Source organism: Pleurodeles waltl, chromosome 3_1, assembly GCF_031143425.1.
Source record: "Pleurodeles waltl isolate 20211129_DDA chromosome 3_1, aPleWal1.hap1.20221129, whole genome shotgun sequence".
Classification (NCBI taxonomy): Eukaryota; Metazoa; Chordata; class Amphibia; order Caudata; family Salamandridae; genus Pleurodeles; species Pleurodeles waltl.
In genome coordinates this window covers 1,328,469,426-1,328,489,458 of record NC_090440.1, presented here as the reverse complement: position 1 = coordinate 1,328,489,458, position 20,033 = coordinate 1,328,469,426, and the positions used below count along the sequence as shown (strand labels likewise).

At 44.0% G+C, this 20,033-nt stretch overlaps 1 protein-coding gene across 3 annotated transcripts in view; it reads right to left on the bottom strand.

The window, feature by feature from the left end:
• Nucleotides 1-673: 673 nt before the first annotated feature.
• NCKAP5 (NCK associated protein 5) overlaps nt 674-20,033 on the bottom strand; it is a 671,283-nt gene continuing 651,923 nt past the window's right edge. For all 3 annotated transcript variants that reach the window (XR_011201523.1, XM_069224677.1, XM_069224678.1), the window contains one exon: nt 674-2,165. Coding sequence is in view for 2 of the 3 variants with exons in the window: in XM_069224677.1 (XP_069080778.1) it covers nt 1,896-2,165 (270 nt within the window). In the remaining variant the exon portion in view is untranslated. The remainder of the gene's footprint in view (nt 2,166-20,033) is intronic.

Below are 20,033 nucleotides of genomic sequence, written 5' to 3'. Positions count from 1 at the left end.
TCTAAACATAGTATTTTCTAATGGAAAGGATGTTGCTGTACTTCCAGTATGACACTTATGCTAGACGTCACACACACACACACACATTTGCACGATGGTACAAAAGTGTGTGCTTGGTGCTAAGTAGCCTGATTTTGTTCCATCACAAGGGAAGAGAGCAGAAGTGCTATATATGTGTAGTTACACTGCTGTCCTGCTCATCCTTTCTCATGCAACACAGTACAGCAACTTTGACTGAGGCGCTGGTTTACAAAACAACTTTGTAAATCTTACCCCTATGTCTGGTGTTAGCACGTCATTGTATTCCAAGTGAAGCTTACAGTGCATGTTTGCATAAGGTTTCTCTTCAATATTAATAGCATTTCATAGGAATGTGACTGTAAGGATGAAGGCCACTCGATTGCAAGTGGCTGTAGACTACATCTGTAGGTTTCCCATGTTCTTCAGTCCACACTGAGGCATGATACTCATTACATTTTTAATTACAGAATTATGAGGCAACATTTATTTTTGTGGCGCAACATCATTCTTTGGTCTCCCTCCCAGCAGACCTTCATAGGAAGATTTTTCTTAATTCGCCAAACATTCCATCTATTGATTCTGCTGCAAATGGAATACTTCATATATAATATTATGTTCAATTAGACTAAAAAAACATTTGGTAACCACGCCATGCATGGAAGAGATATAATTTATTTAGAAACAGATTTTGACGGAAATGTTTTATTATTGATCACAAAGCAACATTGCTTGTCCGATATCATTACTTAAAATAACATTGAGTTTCATCGTAACAAATTGCACAAATGCATTGACAAGTTAACACTGATAGAACTGTAACCTTTTTTTAAATTAACCAATTGCTGATAAAGAAATAGTACTTTTTTCTGGAAATATTTTAGAAATATTAGCTTACAGGCCCCTGTACAAAAGTTATTATAAATACTTCACATCCCAAAAAATACATATAACATTTGAAATAGACTTTTTGCTTACATATAAACAAGTTTGTAGAAAAAGGGGTTATGATAAATTTAAATTAGACTTTGTTAGCACCAGTTCTTCAAATGTTGGAAAATGTATAAACCATAGATATTAATTGAGTTTCCAGGATTCCCAGATGCAGAAGGAACGGACAATGAAGTGTCGACTCTTTTTTGCAAGAGAGAGAGACATTTCAGAAATAAACAGCACCAGGAAAAAAACTGAGCACATTAAGAGGTAAAGCTGCATTGAGACCTAAAACAGTGAATCATTTCCACTCCGCTGCTGTCTCCACAGTGTTTAACGTTAGAATCCCACAGAGCTATCATGAGAAAAGGCTCTGCAAACTTGACAACTAAAATTAACCCACAGAGAAGGATGAGAAATTGTACTCAATCAAAAGCACATCAGAGTTGCTGCTGTAAAGAAGGATTGTGAAAATGTAATTACACACAATTGGGAAGGCTCAGTTTTTTTTAAAGCAGTGTGTGTATGCTTACAGTTTTAAGACTAGCCAAATGGACTTTTTTTTAAAAAAATCAACCAACTTTTTGTTAATAATATATGTAAAACACAGTTCTCTAGCTGTTGGGAGCATGGCACCAGTTAATATTTATTGCTGACTTTTTTTTCTTTTGCTACAAATATAATTTTATTTTTAAAAACATTTACAACCTTTGTACAATATTTATAAAAGTGCAAAATTAAGACATTTCTTACTGATATTGATGTATGTGCAGTATGTGGATACTGCCTTTTATTATTGCTATGACAAGAAAATATAGTCGACAGGATGCCTTATAGGTGGGGATGGTGTAACACTCAAAGTCTGGCATGTTTCCAAACTGATATTCTTCTTTTATTTTCTCTGGTCCTTAAGTGCTCGAGTCACAGCACCCCTCAGAGTACCGTCATACATCATTAGACCCTTGGCTCGCACAGGATGAGAAACTGTCGTACAGAGAGTCGCTCAAGGATTCTAAATTGTCCACAGCAGCCCTATCAGAACAACTTAAAGACACCGCCTCATCCCTTCCATTTTCTTCTTTGTGATCATCCCCTTTCTTCTCTTTTTCTAATAAAATCAAGCTGTTGCGGTTGAATTTATTGAGAGACTCCAGGGAAATCTGTGCTAAAGTACCAGCAGACTCTTCCTTACTTTCATTAGCTTGCATCAATTTCTGTGCAACACAAAAAAACACAAAGTTAGCGGATCAGGATTTTGCATTGGACTACTCAATGTTCATTAAGTGCATGATGTACAATGTAGTTATTCAAATTTAATCAAACACCAAATTTATAAAATAACTATGATCCCATGAGAATTTGTTGCCATTTGGCCATTTTACATCATTAAATTGTAACTTTGTCACGCTTCACAGAAAAACCTAGTTTCATTAGTTACTTTGATATTTTCATTTTACAATGAATAGTTGCATTGCATTTCGGTTTTCATCTTACTTAAATATATTTAAAAAGACATTGTTGTATAACAGTAGGTTCTAAGTCAATGCCCGGAGCATCAATGGAAAGGTTTAAGTATGCACTGCTCATTACCTAGGAGTACTTTATGTAGTAACATTCAGGAAATAAGTTAGTATCAGTGTTTGTTAAAATCTGCATACGTTCAGTAATTCTAATTACAAACATCCTCGCAAATGGGCTCTCTGTCATTTCGACTGGGTATGACCCTAGCAACTTTGTTACAGCAAAAAACTTTAATGTATGCTGCATTATGTAATAAAGAAGGGGCTAACAAAACAAATGGTGGAATGTACTGTTTATATTGCAATCTTTCTATACAAAGAGGCGGCCTATCTGCAAAGCTGTACTGTGAAAATAACTTAAAAAATCCAAGGAGACATAGGCCCTCATTCCAACCCTGGCGGTCTCTGACCGCCAGGGCGGAGGGCAGCGGAAGCACTGCCAACAGGCTGGCGGTGCTTCCAGGGCTATTCTGACCGCGGCGGTAAAGCCGCGGTCAGAAAAGGGGAACTGGCGGTTTCCCGCCGGTTTTCCCCTGGCCCAGGGAATCCTCCATGGCGGCGCTGCTTGCAGCACCGCCATGGGGATTCCGACCCCTTTCCCGCCAGCCTGTTTCTGGCGGTTTTCACCGCCAGAACCAGGATGGCGGGAACGGGTGTCATGGGGCCCCTGGGGGCCCCTGCACTGCCCATGCCAGGGCCCAATGAAGATTTTCACTGTCTGCTTTGCAGACAGTGAAAATCGCGACGGGTGCCACTGCACCCGTCGCACCCCTGCAACTCCGCCGGCTCCATTCGGAGCCGGCTTCCTTGTTGCAGGGTCTTTCCCGCTGGGCCGGCGGGCGGCCTTTTGGCGGTCGCCCGCCGGCCCAGCGGGAAATCCAGAATGGCATCCGCGGTCTCCTGACCACGGAGCGGCCATTTGGCGGTGACCGGATGGTGGGCGGCGATCGCCGCCCGCCGCGGTCAGAATGACCGCCATAGTATTCTCTGAGAATAGGCCTTATTCATAATCTGCTGCTGGTATCTACTTGTATCTGAATTTTTGAAGATATACCTTCTTGGGGATTACTCTGTTGACCTTTCAATGTATGTCTGGTTGGTTACGCTGTTTTCAAAATTGTGGGAACAGGTCAGGCAGGATGTCATTTTTATATTTGTATTCCTTTTACCCATTCCTACCTCCAGCCCAGGAACTCTTACATTAATGATTGGTTTCATGATTATGTAGATAAAGCAAATGTAAATACCACAGTGCAAGATCCCAAAAATGAAGTTACAAAAGTCGAGATCCATTAAATTCTGATGGTACCCCCGCTGCCCCAGTGCTTCTGCCTCTAGAGCAGTAACTCCATATATTGTTGGTTTGATATGCACAACAGGCCAAAATTCACAAACAGTGGCAGTCAAGACTTAGGGGGTCATTCTGACCCTGGCGGTCATTGACCGCCAGGGTCAACGACCACGAGAGCACCGCCAACAGGCTGGCGGTGCTCTCAAGGGCATTCTGACCGCGGCGGTTTGGCCGCGGTCAGAAAGGGAAAACCGGCGGTCTCCCGCCGGTTTTCCGCTGCCCTCAGGAATCCTCCATGGCGGCGCAGCTTGCTGCGCCGCCATGGGGATTCCGACACCCCATACCGCCATCCTGTTCCTGGCGGTTCGCCCGCCAGGAACAGGATGGCGGTATGGGGTGTCGTGGGGCCCCTGGGGGCCCCTGCAGTGCCCATGCCAATGGCATGGGCTCTGCAGGGGCCCCCGTAAGAGGGCCCCACAAAGAATTTCAGTGTCTGCTTAGCAGACACTGAAATTCGCGACGGGTGCAACTGCACCCGTTGCACCTTCCCACTCCGCCGGCTCCATTCGGAGCCGGCTTCCTCGTGGGAAGGGGTTTCCCGCTGGGCTGGCGGGCGGCCTTCTGGCGGTCGCCCGCCAGCCCAGCGGGAAAGCCAGAATGGCCTCCGCGGTCTTTCGACCTTAGTGGCTAGGGGGCCTATAGTTCTAACCCTGTCCCCATAGGAAGTAAGGGGCTGATTTAGAGTTTGGCGGGTGGGTTACTCTGTCACAAGAGTATATCCTGTCTGCTGTATTACGATTCCATTATATCCTATGGAACTTGTAATACAGAGGACAGAATATCCGTCACATGTGTGACAGAGTAACCCATCCGCCAAACTTTAAATCAGGCACTAAGGGCCAGATGTAGCAAATTTAAAATTTGCGAGGTGCAAAGTGCGAGTCCATGCGACTCGCACTTTGCACCTCGCAAATTGGTATGCAGTACGGTGTCTCAGACACCGACTGCAACTCGCTATGGGGTCGCAATGACCCACCTCATGAATATTCATGAGGTGGGTCGCAAATTGCGGCCCCATAGCGAGTATAGGCACTCGCAAACATGGAGGCCTGCTGTCGTCAGCAGACCTCCATGTTCGGGACTGCTGTTAAATAAAGCAGTTTTTATTTTATTTTTAAGTGCACTTAAAAAAAAAACCGAAACCTTTAGTTTCGGTATTTTTTCAGGGCAGGGAGTGGTCCCTTGGACCACTCCCTGCCCTGAAAAAATGTTTGTGGGTCCAGTCACAAACTGGAAGGGGTCCCATGGGGACCCCTTCCAATTTGCGAGTGGGTTACCATCCACTTGAAGTGGATGGTAACTGCGATGCCATTTGTGACCGCGTACGCGGTCGCAAATGGTATTGCATACCACTCAGACTCGCAAATAGGAAGGGAACACCCCTTCCTATTTGCGAGTCGGAAATGCATATTGCGAGTCGGTACCGACTCGCAATATGCATTTCTGCATAGCAAAGAGGCATTTCGTTTGCGACGTGCAAATACTTTGCTACATCTGGCCCTAAGTCTTATGAACTAGTAACAGACATTTGTATTTACCCTGAAGCTCACTTACATGAGATCATGGGGCCAGATTCACTAATATCTCACAAAACGCAACAACTTAAGTTGCTGTACTGCACTGCATGTGAGAGACAGCAGGACAGTGCCATTTCTACCAAGCGATAGCGTTGCTGCGCTCTTCCCAAGTGCTAGTGCCATTTCTGACTGCCTAGCACCATGCACAAACCTTTGCACCAGAGTGTAAAGGTGTCCAAGTATGTCAAGCACACAGATTATGTACCACAAGGGAACCTTCCACTACATAATTATATCCTTATACCTACTTTTAAACTTTTCCTGCTTTGTGTGGTGTACATTACACCACAAATGCAAAATTAGAAAAGTAAACTTTACTCCTTCTTTATGCATACCTCAGGAGATAAAAGTTTTCAAGCAGAGCCGTCTTAGTAGATAGGGCTTTTTGTCAGAAACCATGGATAGAAGCGTGGGAAAACCCATGCACCACCCATGGCATGCCCCCCGGATGAAAAGTAGCAAGCAGAGATACTTTTTAATTATTTTAGGCACCCTTCCGGTAAAGTAAATCCCAAATCAACACTTTTCACTAGTTTGCATCACTTTTGTTGAATCCAAAGTGGTGTGAAGTGTAGATAAATGTGGCCCTATCACTCAGAAAATGGGCAAATAAGCCTAAAGCATTAATTGATTATCTTTGTATCAGACATCATGCCTATACTTCACAATGAGGATGCAACTGCTAGACAGATATCCAGCCTACTCTCAGTGGTGGCTCCTGACCACAAGTCAAATGTCCAATTTTCCTAAAATTCTGAAAGTACCATGTGTCGACGATGACATAACCAGCTATCCACAGCCCCAACTCTATGTCCACATCGAACGTGGCCAAAGACAGACTCCATCTACGTGAAGACGGAATGTGCAGAGCCTCAATAATATTCGATGTTGTAAAAAAAGTAGTGTTGTACTTTCCTTTCTACTCAATTACGTGTTTTGCAAATGTCAGGGAACAGTGGATTAATACCAACCACCCTAGTATTGGAATTCTTTTTAAAGAAAATAATATCCCACCACTTACTTATAAATGGCTAGTCGGAAAACCACACAATGCATGTATGTTAACTAAACATATGTCTCTCTGATGCTCTACATACTTGACCTACCCCTAAACTTTAAACTCTACAAAAAGGTAAAGCATGCTTGTAAAACAATAGCATAGGGCAAATTACGCACTATAATCAAATCCAAAACCACCAGTGCTTAAATGTATGTTGAATACAGTGCAACAATATAGACATTATTGCAAATCATTTAAAATGTGGCAGTAGTTTGTGACACAAATTTGTAACAAAATCAGCGCTTGCACCGCCAGATATAAAGAAGACTAAAAGCAAAGAACTAAGGTTCTGTGCATATTACAGCCTATGCGTTCTGTTATTAGAATCTATAGGAAGTGCTTCAGTGAAAATAGAAAAATCTCATTTGCCACAGGAATGGAATGCTGGGACAGTAAAGGCTCCTGAAACTAGTGGAACAATTACAGGTAGGCGCCGATCTGCAAAGGTGAAGGATCGAAGTGAGTGACCTCCACAAGATTAGAGCTCAGCTAAAAATGCAATATTTGAAGTTTTTTTCCCCGGTGAAACATAATTTTCAATAATACGATAGGCCTTGTACTTTATAGACTGTCAGAACACAATCTGCGCTGGTGGTAAAATAATTTAGAAATAATGACTCACTCTCCATTTTCCCTCTGCAGAAACACCAGGGTTATTTTGCTGTAGCAGACAGTGACCTTCTTCGAAGAGCACCACCAGACTCTCATGGCAAATAATAAAAAATATATATTTCTTGCAGTCCAAGTATGAACCGCGCCACATTGGCCTATTTGCATAACGTCCAATATGTGCGACGTTCAGTATACATCATCTTATATTTTTTTATCAAAATAGCTTTATTTGTGGGTGTGAGGTCGGATTGCAAACACTGCAACACTGCAACTCTGTTAATGCAATTTTGCACTATTCTGCTGGTGCAGATGCAGTTTTACACTAGCATTCTTTATTATCCTGCCCAAAGTGCCGATCGTGATTTCTATTGTACCTAATTTTTAAACAAGCATGAGCAAAGGTAACAGTTCTACATTTAGGCACATATTTATACTTTTTTACGCAAAACTGCGTTAGTGCAGGTTTGCGTAACAAATGATATCGCCGGCTAGCGCCATTCCAGGACGCCAGCCGGGCGCCATATTTAAGAAATGGCGCAAGCCGGCGCTAAGGCCCGGTTAGCGTCAAAGTACATGACGCTAACTGGGTAGGGGAGGGGTAGGGAAAACTGGAGGTTGTGCGGGAAAGAATGGCTCTAGTCAGGTTAGAGTAAAAAAAATGCCTCTAACCTGACTAGCGTCATTGTTTTGATGCACAACCCCCAGTCATGCCCCCCAGCCCAATGGCCATGCCCAGGGGACTTATGTCCTCTGGGCATGGCCATTGGGCACAGTGCCATGTGGGGGACCCAAGTTAGGCCCCCCTATGGCACTTTAAAAAAAATAGAAAATACTTACCTGGACTTACCTGGGATGGGTCCCCCCATCCTTAGGTGTCCTCCAGGTGTGGGTGCGGGTGGGTGGGGTGTTCCTGGGGGCAGGGAAGGGCACCTGTGGGCTGTTTCCATGGTCTGTGACCATGGAAAAAGGCCCACAGGTCCCCTAACGCCAGCCCTGACCCAAGTGTTAAATAATGGTGCTAAGGAGGCTCGGCACCATTATTTAAGGTCCTCCTCCTCCCGTGCATGATTTTTGCACGGGAGGATAAATAAGGCGCTAGGGCTTTGAAATCATTTTTTGCCCGGGAACGCCTACCTTGCATCTCATTGACGCAAGGTAGTTTTCCGCGGGCAAAAAAATGATGTTAACTCCAATATTTTGGTGCTAGACATGTCTAGCGCCAAAATATAAATATGGAGTTAAGTTTGTGCCGGATTTGCGTAAAAACAATTACGCAAATCCGGTGCAAATAGAGTATAAATATGCCCCTATGTGTGCTAACACATGCAGTGCTAGCACATTAAAATGAGAGACATGGGAGGAAGCCAGTAGGGGCAGAGAGAGGAGGATATAGTTATAATGATGTCTTGCAGTTCAGTGCAAGCACACCAGTGAAGGTGGAAAGATACAGCCAGTGGCATTAAATGAGAGAAGAGCACTCTGGGCTGAGCTGAGCTGTGATTTAAAAAGTCTCAAGTAAATTGTTAAAAGAGGTGTCTCCTAGGTATGAAGCTAACTCATGGAACTACAGAGTGAGTGCAAGTGCTGTAGACAGTGTGATTTCTTTCAAAATAAGTGAATGACTGCAATCCAAAGAAAGCTCTCATGATGTTTCATTTGAATGCATTTCTTACATTTACATCATATTCCTCCATTATTTTAAAAATAAAGATGATGGAACTTTAAAATGAAAATGTTTTATGTTACAAGTCTGCCTAGAAATGAATAAACATCCCAATCACAAACATTTCAGGACGTCTCATAACTATTGCTAGCTCAGACATTTGTGGGTCAAAACAACCTCCCTATCCATGCAATGCATTAACTAACCTTTCATTTTAGAGCCCACTAGCATCAACCTCAGGAACTTTTGCTATGTCTTTTTTTGGGGTCACTTTTACTTATTCAGTACAAATCATTAAGGGCCTTATTACAAGTTTTGGGGGCCATGAGACCGCCAAACTCATGGTGGTGGTCGGAATGCCGTGGCTTTGGCAGTCCGACTGCCAAATTATGACTTCAGCGGACGGACTGCCAAAGGAAAGCCGTCCCTGCCGGGAACCTGGTTCGCAACGGCATGACGGTGGTCGGACTTGCAACCAGACATGGCGGCGTTGAACTCAGTGCCGCCTGGCTTATTACAACCCCTTATTCCGCCAACCTTTTCATGGTGGGGAGCCTGCCATGAAAAGGCTGGCAGAAAGTAAGTGCTGGGGGCCACAGGGGGTCCCCTGCACTGACCATGTTGTAGGCAGTGCGGGGGGCCCCCCTTCCCAGCACCATCGGAATGTGCACTGTCTGCTCAGCAGAAAGTGCGCATTCCGGGGGTGCTGGAGTATTAGGATATTGGCCCTGGCTCCGTTAAGTGAGCCAAAGCCAATATCTTAGCACTGTTCCTGCCGGTCATACCGGCGGGAATGCATATTACAATGTTCCGGCTGGTCAGCCCTGCAGAAACATTGTAATACACTTGGGGGGAAGTCACTGCTATGGCGGTGGCATCCTCCCTGTAAGTTTTGCGGTCCCCTGGTGGGACTGCCAAACTCGTAACGAGGCCCTAACTCTAGATGTATGAAGTAATCATTGGACGATAGGTGGAATGATCATTTTGTGAGAGACAAATTAATGGCTCAGAAGACTCAAAAAAAGAACAGTAGCTGTGGAGCATAAATCTCCAGAACATTAAAATTCAACACATGGGAGGAAATTCAATGAACTAAAACTAAATTCATGTGGCAAATGTCCACAAGTATATGTCACTTAAACCATAAAACAAAGAACCCTGTCTGCTAAATCTGGTCCCAGTTTCCTATGGGCACAAATGAAATACTGAAAATATGAAGTAAAAAGTTGTAAAAGAAGAGCAGAAATTGATTACTGCATCATGGTCAGCCTCTATCCTGAAGCTGACTATTTCAGTTACTCTTCTGGAATTGCACTTTATGCACTCTAAATGATTGTGCATGATCATTTGTAATCATTCCTTTTAGCGATAGTGTTTCTTTTCCCACTGCCACTCAACTAAATATGTAAACGGTTCATAACAAATCTGTAGTCCACACAGCCTGTCAAGCCCTAAAGTTAGGAGCGGCTTGCGGAGCTTTGTTGGGGTGGGGCGGTGCGGGGGAGGGTGCAGGGGTGAATTAATGAAAAAAAATATTTAAATCACTTACCTGCTTCTCTGCAACCGCCGCACTGCTCCTCTCCTGCACTGCAGGCACAGGCTCTAAGCCTGCCCTGCAGCCAATCCTGACGCTGCTCAAAGCAGCAGGTGGATTGGGTGTGAGCGCGCAGCTGGGGAGCACCCAGGCAGACTGGGAGTCTGTGCCTGCTCTCTCCAGCCTGGCAACTGTGTTGCTGGGCTGGAGAGAGCCTATTGTGCTTGTATGTTTGGCCAGCCCGAGGCGGCCGGCCAAACATATTTGCGCACTGATACTACAAAATGATAATAAACCTAGTTAATCATTTTGTAGTAAACGTTTGGCAGCAGCTGCTGACGGTGGGTAGGGGGATGCTCCTCCGCCACAGCGGAGGAGCTGCGCCTGCCCAAAGTACTCATGTCACTCAATACATAAATTGAGAATTCAAAAGGAAAGCCAAGTAAACCTTTGTTGCGAGAGGGTGAAAGTGGGGCTATTTTTGGTCAGCCTGGGTCGTCTGGTAGCTCAGTGGAACAAAATTTGAAAATAAATGCAAACAACATGTGGCAAACCCTTTAGAAAATATGCAGAATGTACAATGTTGGCATTTCTAGCCAATTCTTCTTTATGAGTGCATGCATGCAATGGAATACCTGGAAACTTCAAATGATTCAATATAATAAAAACATAAAAATAATAAGCAAAGGGTACTCCCAGAGAGCTTAAGTCATCTTTTATGATGATGTAGACTGGAATCTAAAGCCTCACCTCTTCAATTCCAACAAAGTAAGGTGGTACTGCCTTAGTTCCTTACTCGCTGGCCCTAACACAAATCTAAAATGCCTGATGGATCTTTACTCCAGCCTCTTACTCATATATTCAAACGTTCCCCAGGCAAGAGACCACTATTTATATATACAAGCCAGGCAGGTGAGTGTCTCAGAGCAAGGGAATGGTGCAAAACACACAACTCTTGAGACCCCACAGCCCTTGAGAGTCTACAGTACCTCGTGTACATTCCCCGTCCTCCTACGCCAACATGCGCACACTGAAAGTTACTACAGTCTCTCTGGTTCTATGTACAGCTCTATGTATTTCTTAAAGCTAGGACAGTGTTCCATAGATAACCCATTTAAACAACAGAGGTAAAATTCCACTGTATATAGTCTCCATTTCCCAGGACGGTCTCATTTGCCCGGACATACAAGATAAAATGAGTGATTTTTATAAAGGATAAGCATGAGAAGTGACTCTACAACATGTCTTGCTACCACCAGGTTACAGGGACATTCTCTTCTAGTTACATTTCCAGCTGAGAACATGTTTCGCCTGTTGCATGTCCTCAACTAGAATAGCTAACCACAGAGAGTCTGAGGCAGGCTGTATCAGGAATTGAATTTGTATTCATAACCAGGAAGAAAATGCATGCTATGAAGGATGTTCTAATTTATATGGTTTGAATGTGATTAGTGAATTGTTTTGGTAGTTTAAGCCACATGGGAACTGTAATCAGGGAATCTTTACTGCAGCCCCATAACAACTGGAAAACACTGACTTGGCTCAAGTCCCACACTCCGATGGGATATTAACCTAAAATCTAATTAATCTGGGAATGAATTATTGCTTGTGAAATATACTGTATTATAATCAATTTCAAGCGAGTTCCTAACAGAAGATAATACCGACGAAATGCTGTAAAATTAACAAATTTGGATGGGTTCTGTTTACTACTCCTGATGATTTTTAGCAAGATAATTTTACAATCCGACAACCCTTTGTCAGTTCCAAAATGATGCTTTTAAACGCATGCTGTAAATTAATTTTTTGATTTACATATTTATTAAAAATCTTATTGAAAACAGCAGGACGCGGGCCCTATTTGAATAATAAAAGAACTTGGTATTCGTATGAAACCATGAAGTAGTGGGGGGTAATTTGTTGCCCTGATTCTCTTATTGGAAAGTTTGCATTGGATAAATGGAACATGCGGTTAACTTTAGGCCCAGAATATACTGATCACAATCACCTCAAGTAAGAATTATGAAAACATGTTAGCAAGTGCACTTTTTTAAAGTAAAGCATGTGAGTGAAAATACCTCCAAACTTCTTTTATCCGTATAAATGCATTTTTGCAACTGTTTCCTGCTACTGCTGACATAAAACAGTTCTCTACTTAGGACAGGAACACCTGTCTGCCAAACCCCTGATGGGGTGGTCACTGCCATGCTGGCCCTATTATGACCTTCCCACTGGGCTGACTGGCAGAAACTGGTCAGCCCAGTGGGAAAGTAGCGACAGCATTGCCGCTGGCTCATAATAGAGACAGCGGCAATGCTGTGCCACACAGGGGGCACCAGCACCCTCAAAATGCACACTGTCTGCACAGCTGGTCAGGGGGATCCCTGCTCGCCATGCACAGTTTGATCAGCAATAATTTTACTGCAAATGATACACTGATATTATCAATGATGTCACAGAAGATGTCATGAGTGGTATAATATATTGGGATAATTAGCAGAGCATGGAAGAGGCACCAGTTACAGTTACCTTAGGCACGAGTTATAGTTACTCGAAATAACCCTAACTATACCAGGTGAATTTCTATGGTTTTGTAGATTTAAAATGTAAGCCTAACTATAACATCCCTGTAACCTTTGGTTTCGTACGTGAATTTCTGTGTTTTTAAAAATTTTATTTTCTAACTATAAGGCCAGTGTAACCTTTGTTTTGTTTCTGTGCATTTCTATGCTTTTTTTAATGTAAAGTAAGGAAAATGTCACTTACCCAGTGTACATCTGTTCGTGGGATTAGTCGCTGCAGATTCACATGCTGTGCACATCCCGCCATCTGGTGTTGGGCTCGGAGTGTTACAAGTTGTTTTTCTTCGAAGAAGTCTTTTCGAGTCACGAGACCGAGGGACTCCTCCCATTTCGACTCCATTGCGCATGGGCGTCGACTCCATCTTAGATTGTTTTCCCCGCAGAGGGTGAGGTAGGAGTTGTGTATGCTAGTAATAGTGCCCATGCAATGGAGTGAATGCGTATGTACATAATAAAGTTTCAAGTAATCTATTTACAAATGTACAAATGTTTAAGATCTACTTCTAAACGGCTACAGGCTCCCGGGGAGGCGGGTGGGCGCATGTGAATCTGCAGCGACTAATGCCACGAACAGATGTACACTGGGTAAGTGACATTTTCCATTCGATGGCATGTGTAGCTGCAGATACACATGCTGTGCATAGACTAGTAAGCAGTTATCTCCCCAAAAGCGGTGGTTCAGCCTGTAGGAGTTGAAGTAGTTTGGAATAATGTTCTTAGTACAGCTTGACCTACTGTTGCTTGTTGTGCAGTTAGCACATCTACACAGTAGTGCTTGGTAAATGTATGAGGCGTAGACCATGTCGCTGCCTTACATATTTCGTTCATTGGAATATTTCCTAGAAAGGCCATGGTAGCACCTTTCTTTCTGGTTGAGTGTGCCTTTGGTGTAATAGGCAGTTCTCTTTTAGCTTTAAGATAGCAGGTTTGAATGCACCTAACTATCCATCTAGCAATGCCTTGTTTTGAAATTGGATTTCCTGTATGAGGTTTTTGAAAGGCGATGAATAGTTGTTTTGTCTTTCGAATTATTTTTGTTCTGTCAATGTAGTACATTAGTGCTCTTTTGATGTCTAATGTATGTAGTGCTCTTTCAGCTACAGAATCTGGTTGTGGGAAGAACACTGGTAATTCTACCGTTTGATTCAAGTGGAACGGTGAGATTACTTTTGGTAAAAATGTGGGATTTGTTCGTAGAACAACTTTATTTTTGTGTATTTGAATAAATGGTTCTTGAATGGTAAACGCTTGAATTTCACTCACTCTTCTTAGAGATGTGATTGCAATTAAAAATGCAACTTTCCACGTTAAATATTGCATTTCACAAGAGTGCATGGGCTCAAAAGGTGGGCCCATGAGTCGTGTTAAGACAATGTTGAGGTTCCATGAAGGAACTGGTGGCGTTCTTGGTGGTATAATTCTCTTTAGGCCTTCCATAAACGCTTTTATGACTGGTATCCTAAATAATGAAGTTGAGTGCGTAATTTGCAGGTAAGCTGAAATTGCAGCAAGATGTATTTTTATGGAAGAGAAAGCTAGTTTTGCTTTTAGCAAATGAAGTAAGTATCCTACTATGTCTTTTGTAGATGCGTGTAAGGGTTGAATTTGATTATTATGGCAGTAATAAACAAATCTTTTCCATTTATTTGCATAGCAGTGTCTAGTGGTAGGCTTTCTAGCCTGTTTTAGGACCTCCATACATTCTTGTGTGAGGTCTAAGTGTCCGAATTCTAGGATTTCAGGAGCCAAATTGCTAGATTCAGCGATGCTGGATTTGGATGCCTGATCTGTTGTTTGTGTTGTGTTAACAGATCTGGTCTGTTTGGTAGTTTGACATGAGGTACTACTGACAGGTCTAGTAGTGTTGTGTACCAGGGTTGCCTTGCCCATGTTGGTGCTATTAGTATGAGTTTGAGTTTGTTTTGACTCAACTTGTTTACTAGATATGGAAGGAGTGGGAGAGGGGGAAAAGCGTAAGCAAATATCCCTGACCAGTTCATCCATAGCACATTGCCCTGAGACTGCTCTTGTGGGTACCTGGATGCGAAGTTTTGGCATTTTGAGTTTTCCTTCATTGCAAATAGATCTATTTGTGGTGTTCCCCAAATTTGGAAGTAAGTGTTCAGTATTTGTGGGTGAATCTCCCATTCGTGGATTTGTTGGTGATCCCGTGAGAGATTGTCTGCTAACTGATTTTGAATTCCTGGAATAAATTGTGCTATTAGGCGAATGTGGTTGTGAATCGCCCAATGCCATATTTTCTGTGTTAGGAGACACAACTGTGTTGAGTGTGTCCCTCCTTGTTTGTTTAGGTAGTACATTGTTGTCATGTTGTCTGTTTTGACAAGAATGTATTTGTGGGTTATCATGGGTTGAAATGCTTTCAGCGCTAGAAATACCGCTAACAGTTCTAGGTGATTTATGTGTAACTGTTTTTGCTGTATGCTCCATTGTCCTTGGATGCTGTGTTGATTGAGGTGTGCTCCCCACCCTGTCATGGAAGCATCTGTTGTTATCACGTATTGTGGCACTGGGTCTTGGAAAGGCCGCCCTTGGTTTAAATTTATACTGTTCCACCATTGAAGCGAGATGTAGGTTTGGCGGTCTATCAACACCAGATCTAGAAGCTGACCCTGTGCTTGGGACCATTGTGATGCTAGGCACTGTTGTAAGGGCCGCATGTGTAACCTTGCATTTGGGACAATGGCTATGCATGAGGACATCATGCCTAGTAGTTTCAGTATTATTTTGACTTGTACTTTTTGTTTTGGATACAAGGTTTGTATTACATTGTGAAATGTTTGTACTCTTTGTGGACTTAGAGTAGCAATCCCTTTTGCTGTGTTGATTGTTGCTCCTAAGTATTGCTGTGTTTGGCACGGCTGCAGGTGTGACTTTGCGTAGTTGATTGAGAAACCTAGGTTGTGTAGGGTTTCTATGACATATTTTGTGTGTTGTGAACACCGTTTTAGCGTATTGGTTTTGATTAACCAATCGTCTAGGTATGGGAACACATGTATTTGCTGCCTTCTGATATGTGCAGCTACTACTGCCAGGCATTTTGTAAAGACTCTTGGCGCAGTTGTTATTCCGAATTGCAACACTTTGAATTGGTAATGTATCCCTTGGAATACAAACCTTAGGTATTTGCTGTGTGAAGGATGTATTGGTATATGGAAATATGCATCCTTTAGGTCTAGTGTTGTCATGTAGTCTTGTTGTTTGAGCAGTGGGATTACGTCTTGTAGAGTAACCATGTGAAAATGGTCTGATTTGATGTAGGTATTTAATGTTCTGAGATCTAGTATCGGTCTCAGGCTTTTGTCCTTTTTGGGTATCAGGAAGTACAGCGAGTAAACTCCTGTGTTTAATTGATCTTCTGGTACTAATTCTATTGCTTCTTTCTGTAGCAATGCCTGAACTTCTAGTCCTAGAAGATCTATATGTTGTTTTGACATATTGTGTGTTTTCGGTGGGACGTTTGGAGGGAATTTGAGAAATTCTATGCAATAACCATGCTGGATAATTGCTAAGACCCAAGTGTCTGTTGTTATTTCCTCCCAATGTGTGTAAAACTTGGTTAGTCTCCCCCCCCACAGGTGTTATGTGTTGGGGATTTGTGACCTTGAAGTCACTGTTTGTTTTGAGGAGTTTTGGGACTTTGGAACTTTCCTCTGTTTCTTTGAAACTGTCCTCCTCTATATTGTCCCCAAAAACCTCCCCGCTGATACTGGCTCTGGTAAGTGGGCTTTGTTTGTGAGGTTGTGGCTTCTGTGGTTTGCCCTCAAAACCCCCCTCGAAATTGTGTTTTCCGAAATGTGCCTCTGCTCTGCGGGGAGTAGAGCGCGCCCATGGCTTTGGCCGTGTCAGTGTCTTTTTTAAGTTTTTCAATTGCAGTGTCCACCTCCGGCCCAAACAACTGCTGTCCGTTGAATGGCATATTCAGCACAGCTTGCTGTATGTCTGGTTTAAATCCCGATGTACGCAGCCATGCATGCCTCCTTATTGTTACTGCTGTGTTGACAGTTCTAGCAGCTGTGTCTGCAGCATCCATTGCTGATCGAATTTGATTATTGGAGATATTTTGTCCCTCTTCGACCACTTGCTGCGCTCTTTTTTTAAACTCCTTTGGCAAGTGTTCAATAAGGTGTTGCATCTCGTCCCAATGGGCCCTATCATATCTGGCTAGCAAAGCTTGCGAATTTGCAATGCGCCACTGGTTTGCTGCCTGTGCCGCCACCCTTTTGCCTGCCGCGTCGAATTTTCTACTCTCTTTATCTGGAGGTGGCGCGTCACCTGAAGTATGAGAGTTGGCTCTTTTGCGCGCTGCTCCAACTACAACAGAGTCTGGTGATAGCTGTTGTGTGATGTACACTGGGTCTGTTGGTGGCGGTTTATATTTTTTATCTACTCTTGGAGTAATGGCTCTCCCTTTGACAGGCTCTGCAAACACTTGTTTGAAGTGTTTTAGCATTCCGGGCAACATTGGCAGACTTTGATAGTGACTGTGCGTAGACGACAGTGTATTAAAAAGGAAGTCATCTTCAATGGGTTCTGAGTGAAGGCTGACATTGTGAAATGCTGCTGTCCTTGATACCACTTGAATGTAGCCTGTACTATCCTCAGGTGGCGAGGGTTTTGCTGGATAGCATTGAGGACTATTGTCTGACACTGGTGCGTCGTAAAGGTCCCATGCTTCAGGGTCATCTTGACTCATCCCCGTATGTGTTGGGGATTGCATCATTGGTGGAGTGGCTACCGGTGATCGTTGTGGAGAGTGATGTGGGGATGGTGGTGGTGTTATTTGTTTAGCCACTTTTGCTTGTGGCTGCTGTTTGTCCTTGTCCTTGTCTTGGAAGGCAAGTTTTCGTTTCATTCTGATTGGGGGAAGAGTGCTGATCTTCCCTGTATCTTTTTGAATAAAGAGCCGCTTTTGCGTGTGATCTGGCTCTATTGTCTGTAATTCTTCTTCAAATCTGTGTGTCTTCATTTGAGAGGACAATCCTTGTTCCTCTGAATAGGAACTAATTTTCGGTTCGGAGGCCAGATGTTTCAGCACCAAAACCTTTTCTGCTGCTTTTTTCGGCTCCGTCAAAATCTTCTTGCTTTTCGGCGTAGTGCCCTCTCAGTGCCGACCAATTTCGGTGCCGCTGTCTCAGTGCCGAATCTTTTCGGAGCCACTCTCTCGGGCCCGATATTGCTGCATGCCTGTATCTCGACCGGAGTCGGATGAATTCGACACCAGCTCGCCCTTTTTCAGTGCCGATGGACGGTCACCTACTTTTTGGGTTAAGCCATGGCCTGTTGGCGGTGGCGTCCCCTGGGCTTTGGCAGTCTTTTCGTGAATTTTTTGTTTCGACGTCTTACTCACGGTTTTCGGCGTTTCTTCGGGATCGACCTCCTCCGAGTCCGAATCCTGGATGGAGAATGTTTCTTCCTCCTCCTCGAAACACCCTTGTCCTGTCAGTGCTGACGCCATTTGCAGTCTTCTTGCTCTTCGGTCCCTGAGTGTCTTCCTCGACCGAAACGCTCGACAGGCCTCACAAGTAGCCTCCTTGTGTTCTGGTGACAAACACAAGTTACAGACCAGGTGTTGATCTGTATATGGATACTTGTTATGGCATTTTGGACAGAAGCGGAATGGGGTCCGTTCCATCAGCCTTGAAGAGACACGTGGCCGGGCCGACCAGGCCCTGACGGGAATCGAAAAACCCCGACGGGCAACCGGAGCTCTTCTCAATTCGGTGTCGATCTGTTGTAACTAACCCGATACCGAACGCAAACAATACCGACGATTTTTCCGAGATTCTAACTAACTTTCCGACCCGAAACACGGAGCGAAAAGGAAAAAGTCCGAACCCGATGGCGGAAAAAAAACAATCTAAGATGGAGTCGACGCCCATGCGCAATGGAGTCGAAATGGGAGGAGTCCCTCGGTCTCGTGACTCGAAAAGACTTCTTCGAAGAAAAACAACTTGTAACACTCCGAGCCCAACACCAGATGGTGGGATGTGCACAGCATGTGTATCTGCAGCTACACATGCCATCGAACATTTAATTACTATGTTAATTCAACCACTGACCCCCACGCTCTTCAACCAATTCCTTATAACCACCCAACCCTGTGCCATACAAGGGTGGTCTCAGCAGCAGTTGCCAAGGATGAAACCACTCGTCACAGTCACTACATGAGATATTGCTCTAAAAAAAAGCAAGGATGCAAACACCTCCATAAAGGTTTACAGATAACTTCTCAAGGTCGAAATACAGAAAAACAAATGCTTGCTTTGTCTTCAGCATGCACATGAAATTTGGATGATTAGTACTTTACAGAAGTGGAGCTTCAACTTGAGCACCTGCTTTGTTGATATCTGTAAGTGCTTACTGTCCTACACTACAGGTGCATAAAGGACATTGAGGAAATGTCTTCAGTGACCTTGTGTGTCTGTAACTTTGACAATGTGATTGTTCCTCAAGCTCGTTTGTCAGATTACTTTATAAGGTGAAACTGCAGAAAAAAACACACCTGGATGATTTGTATTTTATTTACATAAGTGCTTATGGAACCATGGAGGAAGACTTAAGGCCCCCGCAGTCCCAGATGGCTCCCGTCTCCTGCGTGAGACGGCATTGCTCCCACAAGCCCAAAGCTGCTTTAAATAGCAGCTCCCTGCTTGCGGGAGCAATGTTTTTATCTCTTTCTCTACCAGCTAGCATGAACAGTTTGACAGCTCCTGCTTGCTGAAAGCAGAGTTAGGTTTGCTTTTGGTTTGTGGGAGCCATCAGCTCCTGCCAAGCAAAAGCAAATAGCTACCTCTCAAGGGTGGGCACCTCGGGAGGTAGCAGGAGTTGGCCCCGGGAGGTGGTGGTCCACAGGGCCATCAATGGCTCCCAGAGGGGGCCCGGGAAGGTGGCAGTCACCAGGTGCAGGGGCCTTGTGGTCCCCTGCAAACACTATAATTCATTGTCCCGGGGAGGTGGCTGTCCCTGGTGGGAGCCACACAGGCCCTCCTGCATACATTAGAATTCATTGCCCCGGGAGGTGGAGGTCCCCGGGGCACAGCCTGCCGAGTGGGCACCCCACATACATTACAATTTATTACCCTGACAAGGTTGCGGTCCCCGGGGCGTGGCAGTTGCCATGTACGACCCCCTGCATACAATATAATTCACTGTTACGGAG